The following is a 15,136-nucleotide window of genomic DNA, read 5'->3' on the forward strand; positions in this document are numbered from 1 at the left end:
AGGGCTCCTGGAGGAAAGGGCCAATAACCGCCTGAGAGAAAACTTGGGGGCGGGGCACAGCAAATCAGGGGCAATGGCAGCCAGGGGGCGGAGCCAACGATGGACTTAAGTTGAGGTAAGGCTATGGGTTGGGGCCAAAGGGTCTGGCAAGAGACTAGGCACTGGTAACTGGATGGGTGGTATCCAACACACTGTATCCCCAGGCGCCTCCTGTGTGTCCCCGTTTGCAGAACAGGGTTGATAGTGTAAAAATTGGAGGCAAGGCCATAGCTGGGAGTGGGATTTAACTGGAAGGGTCTTGACCAGGGGCGAGTCCTGGAATAAACCTAGAGCTGGATGGAGTGGAGGCCAATTAGGACAGGGCCTGAATTGAGCCCGCCTCCTCCGGGCTCGATGGGCAAGGCCTGAGGTAAAGCTTAGACAGGACTGGTTGGAGCCATGACTATGGATGGACAGGACCTTGGCAGGTGGGCAGAGTCTGACCTTGTGGCCCCGCAGGCTTCGAGGGCACACTGTGTGAGCTCAACGTGGATGACTGCTCCCCGGACCCGTGCCACCACGGTCGCTGCGTGGACGGCATTGCCAGTTTCTCCTGTGCCTGTGCCCCGGGCTACACAGGCACGCGCTGTGAGAGTCAGGTGGATGAGTGCCGCAGCCAGCCCTGCCGCCACGGGGGCAAATGCCTAGACCTGGTGGACAAATACCTCTGCCGCTGCCTTCCTGGCACCACAGGTGGGACCAGGGGCCGGGCTGGGGCAGGAACAGTACATCCGGAGGGGCACGGAGGATTTGGAAATGGTGCCCCTGGTAGGGCACAGCGGTGGCTACCCATGTCTTGTTCCCCCTCCCCAGGTGTGAACTGCGAGGTGAACATAGATGATTGTGCCAGCAACCCCTGCACCTTTGGAATCTGCCGAGATGGTATCAACCGCTACGACTGTGTCTGCCAGCCTGGCTTCACAGGTGGGCAAGTGGCTGCCATGGAAAGGAGGTCTTTAGAGGGTGAAGGTGAAATCATCCATCTTCCTTGGCTGGGTTTTGCCCCTCTCTCTGCATTCGCCTGTCCAACAAGATTGTCCACGCTTTGCCCTGAGGTTGTGCATTTCTCTCATCAGTATGAGGTTGTCCCCATATCGGCTCAAGTTTATCCTGGAACATAGGTGGTGTCCTGATTGGATAGGAATGTTTCTGAGTGGGGCCAAGGCAATCCTTCGTGAAAATGAAAGTGACTTTATGCAAGTTTGGGAATAAGGATGATCTGGGGGAAGGTAGCTCTGGTTTCAGGAGGCGGCTGTTCTAATTTTCACAAGAGTTGATATGAGAATGAGAGTGTCTTTGCTCAAGGGTGTGGCCATGCTAAATGGGGCTAGGTTGTCCCTCCCCACTGGCTCAGTTGTCCTTGTCCTGGGATGAGGTTGCCTGCATGCTTCCCAGGGCCCCTATGCAACGTGGAGATCAACGAGTGTGCATCCAGCCCGTGCGGCGAGGGAGGCTCCTGCGTGGATGGGGAAAACGGCTTCCGCTGCCTCTGCCCACCTGGCTCCTTGCCCCCACTGTGCCTTCCCCCGAGCCATCCCTGTGCCCAAGAACCCTGCAGTCACGGTGTCTGCCACGATGCACCTGGAGGGTGAGGTCTCTCCCCAGCCCCTGACCCCCTACCCCTGCCCACATGCCAGCCCTGACTGCCTCCCCCTCCAGGTTCCGCTGTGAGTGTGAGCCTGGCTGGAGTGGCCCCCAGTGCAGCCAGAGCCTTGCTCAAGATGCCTGTGAGTCTCAGCCCTGTGGGGCTGGCGGCACCTGCACCAGCGATGGAATGGGATTCCACTGCATCTGTCCCCCTGGTGTCCATGGTGTGTGTCCCTACCTTCCCTCCCCAGGATTCTCCACCTCCCTCTTCCTTCTTACTTCCTGTTTCACTCTCTTCCTTCTGTATGTTTCTCTTTGTTTTCTTTTCCTCTTTTCATCTTGGGATGTGGGTATCAAGGTGGGGACCCTGGGGGCTGATGAAAGAAAGAATCTCTTGAGACTTTCTTACTCTGCTTGCCCTCTACAGGTCATCAGTGTGAGCTGCTGTCCCCCTGTACCCCAAACCCTTGCGAGCACGGGGGCCACTGTGAGTCTGCTCCTGGCCAGCCGGCTATCTGCTCCTGCCCCCCTGGCTGGCAAGGTACACAAGCTGCTTCTTTCTCCTCCAACTCTACTTCACCTTCTCTCCTCCCTGCCGCATACCGGGCGATGCTGGGGACCCAGAGGGGGACTCACCCTTGGCCCTGCCTTTTAAGGGAGCTTCCTTCTGGGAAGGGACAGAGCTGGACACAGGTACTCATAGCCTCTGTGGTCGGTTCTGGAGAAGAGGAAGGGATATGGAGCTGGGGAAGCTAGATCTCTGAGCTGAGGGTTTGGAGACAGCTTCCTGGAACAGCAGACCTCAATCAGAGAATGCATTCCCCGCCCACTGAGGCAAGAAGAAAGTTTTAGAACAGTAGGTGCAAAACACCTAGAGGCAAATCACAGCATAGCTTGTTTTCCTATCTTAGCCATCAGGTTCTTCCTCAGCAACAGGTACTCTCAGACCCTCCCCTTCCCCCTCTAACCCCAGATGTCATCTTACTCCTCCCGCCCAGGCCTGAGATGCCAGCAGGATGTAGACGAGTGTGCCAGCCCCTCACCGTGTGGATCCCATGGTACCTGCACCAACCTGGCAGGGAGTTTTAGCTGTACCTGCCACAGGGGGTACAGTGGCCCTTCCTGTGACCAGGACATCGATGACTGTGACCCCAGTGAGTTCGGGGGAGCCCTTGAGGGGTGCTGCTTTAGGAAACATGTTCGTCAAGTCATGTTATTTGCCGGCCACTGTGCTTTCACTTCATCTTCATAGTGCTCTTACTTTCCCCATTTTACTCATGGAACTGAGGTCCAAAGAGGTTCAGTGACTTGCCTGAGGTCATGTAGCAGATGAGGGGACAAAGCTGGGACTGGAGCACAGACCTGTCTGACTCTGAAGCCTGTACTCTATCTCTGACAGCAAGCAAATTAGGATTTTGTGTAAAATATGAGAGAATAGACTCCCATTAAGTTCTTTAGGAGTGCTGTCCAATAGACAAATGACCCAAGCCACATATACAATTAAAATTTTCCTAGTACTCACATTAAAAAAGTAAAAAAACCCAAAAACAAAACCGGTGACATTAAATTTAATATATATTTTATTTAACCTAATACATAAAAAGTATTATTTCAATATGTAATCAATATAAAGCTATTAAGATATTTTAGTGTTTTTTTTTTTCATATTATGTCTTCAAAATCCGAAATCCGATGTGTATTTTATACTTATAGCACATCTCAATTTGAAACAGCCACACGTTAAGGACTAAGTGTGGCCAGTGGCCACTCTCCTGGCCAGCAGGCCTCCCGTGCTGAGTCCAGGAATTAAGCAGACACAAGTAACAGTATGTGCTTGGCAGCCCAAAGGGACCTTTTGGTTCTGCCAACTCCTTCCCCTTCCACATAGGTGAGATGGGGGGCGGTGAGGCAACAGAGGGGACAGAAGTTGATCCCTCTGACCAAATGTGCCCTTCCTAATTAAGCCTGGTTTCCTCCCAAGTTCCCTGCTATGGAAGGCACGACCAGGTCAGGCAGGGCTGATGGGGGCGTTGGTGAGGTGAGTGACCAGACCTCCTCTCTTCTGACCACAGACCCCTGCCTGAATGGTGGCTCCTGTCAGGATCATGTGGGCTCCTTTTCCTGCTCCTGCCTCCCTGGCTTTGCTGGCCCCCGCTGTGCCCGCGATGTGGACGAGTGTCTGAGCAGCCCCTGCGGCCCAGGCACCTGCACTGACCACGTGGCCTCCTTCACCTGCACCTGCCCCCCAGGATATGGAGGCTTCCGTTGTGAGCAGGACCTGCCCAACTGCAGCCCCAGGTGGATGGGGACTCTACTGGAAGCTCAGGGACCCTGGCATCGGGTGGGGCACAGGACCTGAGAAGGAGTGGGGACAAGAAGGGGGGCGGTCCTCGTTTTGGCATCCACCTCAAGACTCTGATGCTGACGGGGCACTGTCCCGGAAGTGGCAGGGTCATCTTAGAGATGCTGGTCCCTAAGGGGGCAAGGCCAGGCCAGAGCCAGGCCTCCACGTGGCTCTCACCTTAGTGCTGAATGAAGTACCCGGTAAATTGTGGCTGAGGGACAGGACGGGGCCTCTGCTGGGGCTGCAGCCCCTCTTGGTGGGTGGGGGGATAGTACTCAGAGAGTGTACCCATCCAACGCTAGGCGGGGCCAAGGAGGGAGGGCGGGACCTGTGAGAGGGGAGGAGCCTGACCCACCCTCACTTCTCCTCCAGCTCCTGCTTCAATGGTGGGACCTGTGTGGACAGCGTGAACTCATTCAGCTGCCTCTGCCGCCCTGGCTACACTGGTGCACACTGCCAGCACGAGGCCGACCCCTGCCTCTCGCGGCCCTGTCTGCACGGGGGCGTCTGCACTGCCACCCACTCCGGCTTCCGCTGTACCTGTCCCGAGGGCTTCACTGGCACTCAGTGCCAGGTGGGCGGGGTTACTGGGGGCAGGTGGTGGTGATGGTGGTGGTAGGAGGAGTCTAGAGGGGGTGTTTTGTGGGTGGGGCATGCTGGGTATCCTGAGGGAGAAGCCTGCCTGGGTCCTGGGGAGAGATTTGCACTGGGGTTGTGGTGAGGGGCCTGGCCGGGACCCTGGGGGAAAATCTAGAGTGTGATTTCTGGAGGTCCCTGAGTGCTGATGCTGTGGGCTTCCCCTGCAGACGCTGGTAGACTGGTGCAGCCGTGCGCCCTGTCAGAACGGGGGTCGCTGTGCCCGGACAGGAACCTCTTTCTACTGCCTTTGTCCTCCGGGGTGGAGCGGCAGCCTCTGTGACATCCAGAGCCTGCCCTGCAGAGAGGCCGCAGCCCAGATGGGTGAGAGGGAGCGCGTGCGTGGCTGGTGTGTGTAGCTCAGGAGGGCACATGTGCACATACTTCTTGCCAGTGTGAGCCCGTTGAGGGTGGGACAGAGCATATAGGAGTGATGGGGTGTGTGGCTGGGTGTGTGTGGATTTGTGACTGTGTATGTGACAGTCAGCCAGGATGGTGCGCGTGTCACCATAAGACAACTGGGATGACGTTTGCAATGCTGTGTGCGACTGAGCTGGTGTGAATCGTGAAGGTGTGTGGGTGAGTGTGTCAGTGACTGGGACTATGCAGTTTGGGGGGATGTGTGACACACTACAACCTGATGGAATGTGGTAGGACTCTGGTGACTGGTGGCAGCAAGGACATCGGATGGTGCTTTGTGTGATGCGGGCAGGGAGGTGGGAGTGTGTGCCTGATACTACTCTCTGGGCAGGGGTGCGGATGGAGCAGCTGTGTCAGGCTGGTGGGCACTGTGTGGACAAGGACAGCTCCCACTATTGCGTGTGCCCAGAGGGCCGCACAGGCAGCCACTGTGAGCAGGAGATGGACCCCTGCTTGGCCCAGCCCTGCCAGCATGGGGGCACCTGCCGAGGCTACATGGGAGGTTATGTGTGTGAGGTAAGAAGTGCTCAGGGGAGGAGACACATCTGGGTGTGTCTGGCCACATATGTCTGTGTGTCTGTAGCCTGCTGTCGGTGTGTCTCTCTAGGCCTGCTTGGGTTTTGCTTTTGTGACTGAGGATATTTTTGTGGATGTCACTTTGGGTAGATCCGGGGGTATTTTTGTCTCTCTTTAGTTGGTTCCTGGACATATCTTTGCGTCTCTCTGTGCATGGTGTCTCTGGGCATGAATGCATGTGCTGGTGTCTAAGTATGTGTCTCTGGTTGTGTGTGTCTTGGGTGTATCTGGGTATCTAGGTGTTTCTCCTGTGTGTCTGTCCTTTGTGCGTGTGTGTCCATCTGCACTTCGTGTGTCTGTGGCCCTCCGTGTCTGGGTGTCCTTCTGTGTTTGGGTGTGTTTTCTGCACACTGGGCGTGTCTCTGTGTGTTGGACGACTGTTGTGTGTCCTTTTGTGATAGGATTCTCTATGTCTTCATATGGAGTGTCTGTGTCCCTTGGGGCTGAGCGTATCCCTGTCTTGTCCCCACCACAGTGTCTGGCTGGCTATGCTGGTGACAACTGTGAGGATGACGTGGATGAGTGTGCCTCCCAGCCCTGCCAACATGGGGGCTTCTGCATTGACCTTGTGGCCCGATATCTCTGCTCCTGTCCCCCTGGGACGCTGGGTATGCCAGGGCCAGGGTTGGGGGACAGGCTGGGAGGCTGGGTCTCTGTCTGCTCCTGACTGCTTCCCCATCTTCCCTTTCCCAGGTGTGCTCTGTGAGATTAATGAGGATGACTGTGGCCCAGGCCTACCCCTGGACCTACAACCCCAGTGCCTGCACAATGGTACCTGCGTAGACCTGGTGGGTGGCTTCCGCTGTACCTGCCCCCCAGGATACACTGGCCTGCGCTGTGAGGCAGACATCAATGAGTGTCACCCGGGTGCCTGCCATGCAGCACACACCCGAGACTGCCTGCAGGAGCCAGGTGGGGGCTTCCGCTGCCTTTGTCAAGCTGGCTTCACAGGTAAGCGTGGGCAGTGGGGCTGGCCTGGGATCCTGCCTGTGTTCTCCTACTGTGGCTGACCCAGCCGCTCCTGCTTGCCCAGGTGCTCGCTGTCAGACTGCGCTGTCTCCCTGCGAGTCCCAGCCATGCCAGCATGGAGGCCAGTGTCTTCCCAGTCAAGGCCCTGGGGGTGCTCTGACCTTTGCTTGCCATTGCATCCCGGTAAGTGGGGGTGCCTGGTCACATCGGTCTCTGGGAGAGGAGTGGGAGCATGGCCTGGCGGGAGGGCGTGGCTTTAGGGGAGAAGAGGTAGAAGAGAAGGGAGTTTCTGAGAAATCTCGATATTACCTGGAGGGGAAGAGGTTTGGTAGGACCTGGGGGGATTGGAGGCTCAAGCGTTCCCAAGTCTTGACCCCCATCCCCCCCTATCTCTCCCTTCTCCCTTTTCCTTCTCTGGCCCCATGCTATTTTTTTTTCCTTTCTTTTCTCGCCCCCCAATCCACCCCCAGCCATTCTCGGGTCCGCGTTGCGAGCGGGTGGCGCGCTCCTGCCGGGAGCTGCAGTGCCCGGTTGGTGTGCCGTGCCAGCAGACGGTCCGTGGGCCACGCTGTGCCTGCCCTCCGGGGCTGTCGGGGCCTGCCTGCAGAGGCTCCCGGGAGTCGCCGCCGGGGGTCACCAACGCCAGCTGCGTGGCCTCCCCCTGCCTCCATGGGGGCTCTTGCCGCCCCGAACCGTTGGCGCCCTTCTTCCGCTGCGCGTGCGTGCCGGGCTGGGCTGGACCGCGCTGCGAGGTGCCGGCCGCGGCCCCCGAGGCCCCCGAAGAGCCTCTGTGCCCGAGCGCCGCCTGCGAGGCCAAGAGTGGGGACAAGCGCTGCGACCGCGAGTGCAACAGCCCGGGTTGCGGCTGGGATGGCGGTGACTGCTCGCTGAGCGTGGGCGACCCCTGGCGGCAGTGCTCGGCGCTGCAGTGCTGGCGCCTCTTCAACAACAGCCGCTGTGACCCCGCCTGTAGCTCTCCCGCCTGCCTCTACGACAACTTCGACTGTCGGGCTGGCGGCCGCGAGCGTGCTTGCAAGTGAGCCCCTCTGTCTGTCCATCTGTGCTTGGGCCACTTCTCTCTTTCCGTCTGTCCATCCATTCATCTTAGTCTGTGTCTTGTTTGTCTACGCGCCATCTCTGACCGTCCTTTGCACTGTCTGTTCCCTCTGCCTGGAATACTCTTCCCTCAGGAAGCCACATGGCTCCTCCTCATCTCCTTCAAGTCTTTGCTCCAGTAGTGGTACCTTCTCAGTGATCTCCCTGGCCAACTCCAGCACTTCCCCTGCTTTTATTTTTCTCCTTAGCATTTTAATTCCACATAGCACTCTATGTGTGAGTGTATGTGTGTGTATTTACATTTAGCTTTTACTGACATGTAATTGAAATGCTGCATATTCTGCTCATTCGCCTCCTTTAACAGCTGACCCCGCCCACTGGAATGCCAGCTCCACGTGTTCAAGGATTTGTGCCTGGGCATATCCTGGGTGCCTACAGCAGCTCCCAGAACCTAGCAGGCTCTAGCAGTAGTGACTTATTAATAGTTACTGAGCGAATGGATGGATTTGCAGAAAGCCTGATACATGCAGATACATTCTAGTCCTCTGCTCGCTGTCTGTCCCCCCTTTGTCTCCGGAGTCACTCTGTACTGTGTGTGCAGCGACGTGGAGGCCCCCTGACCGCGCCCCCTCTTTGCCCCCAGCCCGGTATACGAGAAGTACTGCGCGGACCACTTTGCGGATGGCCGCTGTGACCAGGGCTGTAACACAGAGGAGTGCGGCTGGGACGGGCTGGACTGTGCCGGCGAGGTGCCGGCCTTGCTAGCCCGCGGCGTGCTGGTGCTCACCGTGCTGCTGCCGCCCGAGGAGCTGCTGCGCTCCAGCGCCGACTTCTTGCAGCGGCTCAGCGGCATCCTACGAACTTCGCTGCGCTTCCGCCTGGACGAGCATGGCCAGGCCATGGTCTTTCCTTACCACCGGCCAGGCCCTGGCTCTGAAGCCCGGAACCGGAGGGAGCTGGCCCCAGAGGTGATCGGGTGAGTAGCTCCACCCTGGGGAGCCGTGGGGACTGCTCAGGCGCTGAGCAGGAGGGGAGCCTCATGTATCAGGTCTGGTGTGTTTCACTTAACATTTTGGAGAGTTTTCTTGGCAATAAGTCCAACAGTGTCAACCTTTTGGGGCCAAATCATTCGTTGCTGTGGGAGCCATCCTGTGCACTATAGGATGTTGAGCAGCATCGCTGGTCCCCATCCACTCGATATAAGTAGTACTCCACTCCCAAGAGGTGACAGACTTGAACAAGGGGAGCAGAATTGCCCCTTGATGTAGAGCTACTTCCTCCTGGAGAGGCAGGGGTGTAGCAGAGTAGTTAAGAGCATGTGTAGTTTTTTGCTTGTTTAGAAATGGAAAATGTAGAATTCTCCTGTTGGTGGCTTGGTAGAGGAGCCCGAGGGGGAAGTACAGCCTATGAGCAGGGTGGACTCTGACACAGAGAGAAGGGCTGGATTTAGAGATGGAGGGCTTGGCTCTGGCTGGGTATGGGTTGGACTCGGAGAGATAGTAGAGGGTGGCAGATGTGCCAGTCCCTGGGCTGGGGTGACTGGCTGGAGGGCATCTCATCAAAGTGAGGACACTGGGTGAAAATGAGGGGTCGCTTTGGGGCTCGCGGAATCTGAGAAGTCTATGGGGTGTTGAAGGTGCTAAAGACAGAGGCTGAACACAGAGACAAGAAAGACAAAAGGATGTTGACAATCCTTGAAGCCATGGGAGGACTGAAAGAAGTGGGGAGAGAGGAGGGACCGAATGATCTGGGGACACTGAGACCTAAGGATTAGTTGAGGGAAATTAGCTCAGAAAAGTGTCACTGAGCAAGGGCTCACTGCGCCCGACGTGTATAGAAGCCAATGGATGGCACCAGCTTTTGAGAAAAGAAAGCTTTTATTTGAGAGTTTGGCTGGCAAGGAGACAGGAAGCAAAGCTCAAATCTGTCTTCCTGATTCAGGGTTCAGGTCAAGATTTAAGGGGTTTCAGCACTGGATCTTCCTAGATAATGGACCCTTTGCTTCTGAAAAGGTTCCGGCGCTCAGGTTCCGGTCATGTCCCGGTCCTTTTGGTTCTGTAGGGGGAGCAGTTAAGGGTTCACCAGTGTTACTTGTAAGTGGGGTAAACTTTGGTTCCAGGTCTTGTTAGAAACAGGATAGGACCAGTTTGAGTTGGTTTTGTGATTATGAAAAGGGGCAGCCAGAGAAGTAAGAAGAGATTGGGGTATGGGGTATTGGGGATTCCAAGGAAAGAGAATTGGAGAGTTGGGTTCCTGGAAGTAGAACCTGGGCTGGGGATTCAGATATATGTGTCCTATGGAAGTTGTGGTCTCAGGAGAAAAGGATGAGGGATGCAGGATGGGGCAGGGGAAAAACTGAGGCAGGAGGGAGCCTCCGCTGGGATCTAGTCTCAGCCTGATTCCTCAGAGAGCTCTGGAGCGTGAATAGCACATCAGGGTTGGTCCCACCTTGAGACAGGAGGGCCAGCTTTTGTACACCTGCATCAGCCAGTCCCTGGATGAGGGCTGCCCTCAGGGGTGTCATCTTCCAAGGGAGAAGGTTTTTCCCACTTAGCTGAGGCCAGTTCTCTGGAGAAGAGGCAGTTGTCAGCTCTTGAAAGCCAATGCTCATAGCATTCGGGCGATGGATACACCAGCCCGATAAGGGAAATCTGGGCATGTGCCAACAGCATCCATGAGAGATGTTGACATGAAAACACTGCCCATTGAAGTCATGGCTTAGGGGACACTGGTAGCCATAGCAAGACTGGTTTTGGGGGTACCGTGGGTTTGGACGCCACATGGGGGCAGGCGGGCCAGGGTGACATAGTGAATGGACATAGCTCTTTTGGAGCTTGGTACTGGGGAAGGGGATGGGACTTGGTGTCAGGCTGGTACAGATACCCCGTGGACCAGCCTATCCCTCCCCTATGTCCCTGCAGCTCAGTGGTGATGCTGGAGATTGACAACCGGCTGTGCCTACAATCACCAGAGAACAACCACTGCTTCCCTGATGCCCAGAGCGCGGCCGACTACCTAGGAGCACTGTCGGCAGTGGAGCGCTTGGACTTCCCGTACCCTCTGCGGGCCGCGCGGGGTGAGCCCGGCTGGCGGGAAACCTGGGTAGAAGCGGTGCTCCCTTGGTGAGGTGGCCCCGGGCCGTGGTTGAAGTCCCCCATTTCCTGCCTGCAGGGGAGCCACTGGAGCTGCCAGAGCCAAGCGTGCCGCTGCTGCCACTGCTGGCTGCCAGCGCCGTCTTCCTGCTGGTCATCCTTGTCCTGGGTGTCATGGTGGCCCGGCGCAAGCGTGAGCACAGCACCCTCTGGTTCCCTGAGGGCTTTGCTCTGCACAAGGACATGGCTACTGGACACAAGGGCCGGCGGGAGCCTGTGGGCCAAGATGCGCTGGGCATGAAGTGAGTACCCTGCTCGCTCCCGGTCCCTGTCTTCAGGGGCCTTGTGAGCCCTTGAGTTCACCTTGACCTGACTCTGACCTCTGACCCCAACTGGGTTCTAACTTCAGACTTCAGCCTGGATCCCTGACCATCCCCTTGACCACTGACTCCATTATCCCCTGGGATCACCCTGATTTGTGACCTTTGACTCCATTTCCTGTGTCCCCGTTTCCTGGTTCAAATTCTATCCTGACCCCACCCTGACCCTGGTCTCTCAGACTTTACCCTGATACTCGCATTCATTCCTACTTGATTGCTGATCCCATGACCTCTGTCTATACCCCAACCCATCCCTGACCCTCTCCTCTAGCTCTAACTCCCCTGACCTTTGACCTCCCCTCTGACTCTCTTTTCATCCCAATTCAGTGTCCATTCCCCATGATCCTCAGTCCTGGCCTTGACCCTGGGCATCACTTCCAACTCTCTGGCCTGTCTGTCAAGACCCTCAACCTCATCCTAACCTAACCCCTGAATTTACCCCTCTCCTATGACCCCATGACCCACCGACCGCTCTTCATCTTAGCTACATCTCTTACCTGTTAAGAGGCTAACTCCATCCTCCATGATCCCTGATGTCATCCTCTGTAACCCCTGACGTATGCCTATGACCCTCACCTATCCCATAGCTCACTGCTCTAACCCCTAACACCACTCCTGTCCCTTCCACAGTTCTACCTTAAGACCCTGGCCATCGCTCATCATAACCCCTGACTGTATCCCCTTGCAACCTTGACCCCATCCTGTACCCCTTCATTAGGCCCTACATCTCGATCGTGCCGCCTGCACCTGTTGACCTATCCCAACTCTGGACCCCGACCTCACCTCTGGAACCTCTGCTCTGACCCCACTCCAAATCTTCCTCCCTGTCACATGTCTCCATTGTTCCCTCTTCCCTTTTCCCACTGTCCTCACAGGAACATGGCCAAGGGTGAGAGTCTGTTGGGGGAGGTGGCCACAGACTGGATGGACACGGAGTGCCCGGAGGCCAAGCGACTAAAGGTTGTGCCCCCTCCTCTGACCCCCTGCCTTTAGGGTCCTGGGTGGGGCCCTGAGGGTCAATAGGAGAGCCCAAAGGAAGTCACCTGGATCCTTAAGCTCATGTCTGGCTTGATTAGGCTCTGTGTTGGGTGCCAAGAGGCTACTAAATGCCTTGGCAGGCTGGCTAAGAATATTCTGTCCTGTTTCCATATATTACTCATGCCTTTTGGACCATGAGTCTGAAATTTATCAAGCTCCTGCTAGCAGCCCAGATGCTATGTTTGTGAAGTTAAATTGATACCTTTGTGTGTGACTATTCGGTCCTGATACCTCATGATCATGTTCATGTTCCGATTAATACTGATCCTTGAAGGACCCCCTGCCCCACATTTCTTCCACCAGTGATTTGTAGTTTCCAGAACACAAGTTTTGCATTTTTTATGTTAATTTATTTTACTCTTCTTAATGCTATTGTCAGTAGAATTAATCTCTTAATCTTGTTTTTGGAGCATTCATGTCTAGTGTATAGACGGGTTCGAGTTGATAGGTGCTGCATTCTGTCTTTTCTTTGATCACCCACCTTGGGCTCCCGGCCCTTCCACGCTTCCGATTTGGATTAAAATCCAGTTTTTCCTCTGATGAGTTCTCTGAGTTCCAGTGTGTCAATTTCCTGTTTCCTCACCTAGAAAATAATCAGGTTTTGGGGGCTGTGTGTACATGTCCATGAGAGAAACCTGTGGGGGTGCCCAGACTGCCCCTCTTTCTCTCTCCTAACTTCTTGTGAGAACTTGGGTCCTTGTGCCTCCAGGTAGAGGAGCCCAGCGCGGGGGCCGAGGATGCTGTGGATTGCCGTCAGTGGACTCAACACCATCTGGTTGCTGCTGATATCCGTGTGGCACCAGCCATGGCATTGACACCACCACAGGGTGATGCAGATGCTGATGGCATGGATGTCAATGTGCGTGGCCCAGGTCAGTGATGGCACCCTGTCTCCTGGCCCAGGATGCCCCTTACCTGTCCTGCTTATGAGAATTTGCATCTGAGTCTGTGTTCTGGGGAGAGCTAGGTACGTCTGGGTGTTTGTGGGGCTGCATGTTAATCGGGACTCGTGGTTGTAAGTGATAATAGCCTAACTCAAACTAGCTTAAGTAAAACAAGGGATTTACTGGCTCTTGTAACTGGAAGCATCAGGTACATTTGGATCCAGGACTCACCACCTCTTGGCTCCAGCCCAGGCAGACTTTCTCCTTGGGGGGACACCATGCCACAAGAGGGACCAGCCTTACAAAAGTCTTTTCCTATCTGCACAAGCAAATGTCCCAGGATGAGTTCTGATTCGGGTCATGTGCCCATCCCTGAACCAATCAGTGTGGGCTGAGGGCTGGAGTATGCAGACCGACCAGGCCTGAGCCATATGACTGTCCTCGAGGGAGAGGGTTCGGCTCTATCCAGAGCTTGAGGATGAAGAATGAGGTGCAAGTGTCTCCCTGAGAGCACCAGGGCAAACGCTCATGCAGAGTGCAGCAAACTGTTATCTGGATCCTGTTGGATTCATCTTTGTCATACTTCAGAGTATTCTACCCCTAGCTCCATTCTGCTTTTGTTCCAATGGCCTGCATGTGTGGCTCTCTTTCGAAGTTCCTCAGGGATTTTATGTCCCTGGGGATGCTCTTAACCAGTGGGTGCGGGCATCTGAAAGCCACAACTCCTTTGCCTCGAGCTGGATAATAACTCCAGGTACAATAGCCTCCGGATTGCCCCTTTGGGATCAGGCTGAAATAACCCGCTGGGAATTTGTCTCAGGTGCATGCTTCTTTGACTTTCTCCCTCCCTTGTCCTTTATCCTCGTCTGCCTAGAAGCCCCTCTGTGACAAACCACATGCCCATGAATCCTCATCCTGGCTTGGCTTCTGGGGTACCAACACAGACACGCATTTGTGTATGCAGATGTGTTTCCATGTGTTCCATTTCTCCTAATACAGTGTCCTCAGCAGGATTCCCTGGAAGGGCCTGTGTCCACCTCCCTTGTGACATGCTCCTGTCCCCTGTAGATGGCTTCACCCCGCTGATGCTGGCCTCCTTCTGTGGGGGGACCCTGGAGCCGATGCCGACTGAGGAGGATGAGGCAGAAGACACGTCAGCCAGCATCATCTCAGACCTGATCTGCCAGGGGGCCCAGCTCGGAGCGCGGACTGACCGCACAGGCGAGACGGCCCTGCACCTGGCTGCCCGTTATGCCCGGGCTGACGCTGCCAAGAGGCTGCTGGATGCTGGGGCAGACACCAATGCCCAGGACCACTCGGGCCGAACCCCTCTGCACACAGCTGTCACTGCTGATGCCCAGGGCGTCTTCCAGGTGAGATGAGCCTGCCCCTTTGGGCTTCAGAGCTGGGATAAGCATCAGGCAGATCTGGGTTCATGCTCTTGCTCTGCCTTTCAGAGTTCATTTTTTTCATTTATAAAATGGGGTATATATGGGAGTGCAGTTTCTAGCAAGTAGCTGCTCCCTGAACCTTATTGATTTCAGGGGACATGCGGGTTGGGGACCTTATAGGGTTTGGAGGGGCTCCTGGTCCTCTGGCTCCTGCCATGACTTCCCCTGTTATACCTCGCTCCCCTAGATTCTCATCCGGAACCGCTCCACAGACCTGGATGCCCGCATGGCAGATGGCTCAACAGCATTGATCCTGGCGGCCCGCCTGGCTGTGGAGGGCATGGTGGAAGAGCTCATCGCCAGCCACGCCGATGTGAATGCTGTGGACGAGCTCGGTAGGCTGGTGGGAGCTAGTGGTGGGTGGGGGCTGAGAGAATGTCTCATGAACCCTGACCGTCTTGTTGGTGTGAACTCGCAGCCACATTTTGACTCAATCACTGAAGCTCATGTACACATAATGGGCTTGAACATGGACTTACACTTTCATGCATTTTTTTAATGGTGTCCACTAGCTCATAGGGTGCATCAGTGATTTAGAAAAGGGTATCCTTCCCTAAGACACTTCATTTCCAACTACTTTGTTAGAAGAACTTACTCTGCTGCCATCTGTTGGGAAGTTAGTGTAATAAATTTGTAAATCGCCCAAATCTGTACGTGGTGGCCA

General features: G+C 55.6%; 1 protein-coding gene across 1 annotated transcript in view; it reads left to right on the top strand.

Moving 5' to 3' along the window:
- NOTCH3 (notch 3) overlaps nt 1-15,136 on the top strand; it is a 29,777-nt gene that overhangs the window by 9,478 nt on the left and 5,163 nt on the right. The window contains exons 11-31 of the mRNA XM_011384113.2: nt 499-732; nt 853-963; nt 1,435-1,627; nt 1,699-1,850; nt 2,054-2,167; nt 2,625-2,780; nt 3,699-3,924; nt 4,343-4,544; nt 4,777-4,930; nt 5,358-5,542; nt 6,078-6,210; nt 6,296-6,553; nt 6,636-6,754; nt 7,042-7,607; nt 8,271-8,603; nt 10,549-10,703; nt 10,799-11,021; nt 11,975-12,059; nt 12,847-13,009; nt 14,090-14,394; nt 14,660-14,807. Of these exons, the coding sequence (XP_011382415.1) occupies nt 499-732; nt 853-963; nt 1,435-1,627; nt 1,699-1,850; nt 2,054-2,167; nt 2,625-2,780; nt 3,699-3,924; nt 4,343-4,544; nt 4,777-4,930; nt 5,358-5,542; nt 6,078-6,210; nt 6,296-6,553; nt 6,636-6,754; nt 7,042-7,607; nt 8,271-8,603; nt 10,549-10,703; nt 10,799-11,021; nt 11,975-12,059; nt 12,847-13,009; nt 14,090-14,394; nt 14,660-14,807 (4,215 nt within the window). The remainder of the gene's footprint in view (nt 1-498; nt 733-852; nt 964-1,434; nt 1,628-1,698; nt 1,851-2,053; nt 2,168-2,624; nt 2,781-3,698; nt 3,925-4,342; nt 4,545-4,776; nt 4,931-5,357; nt 5,543-6,077; nt 6,211-6,295; nt 6,554-6,635; nt 6,755-7,041; nt 7,608-8,270; nt 8,604-10,548; nt 10,704-10,798; nt 11,022-11,974; nt 12,060-12,846; nt 13,010-14,089; nt 14,395-14,659; nt 14,808-15,136) is intronic.

This window comes from Pteropus vampyrus, unplaced genomic scaffold, assembly GCF_000151845.1.
Source record: "Pteropus vampyrus isolate Shadow unplaced genomic scaffold, Pvam_2.0 Scaffold561, whole genome shotgun sequence".
Taxonomy (NCBI): domain Eukaryota; kingdom Metazoa; phylum Chordata; class Mammalia; order Chiroptera; family Pteropodidae; genus Pteropus; species Pteropus vampyrus.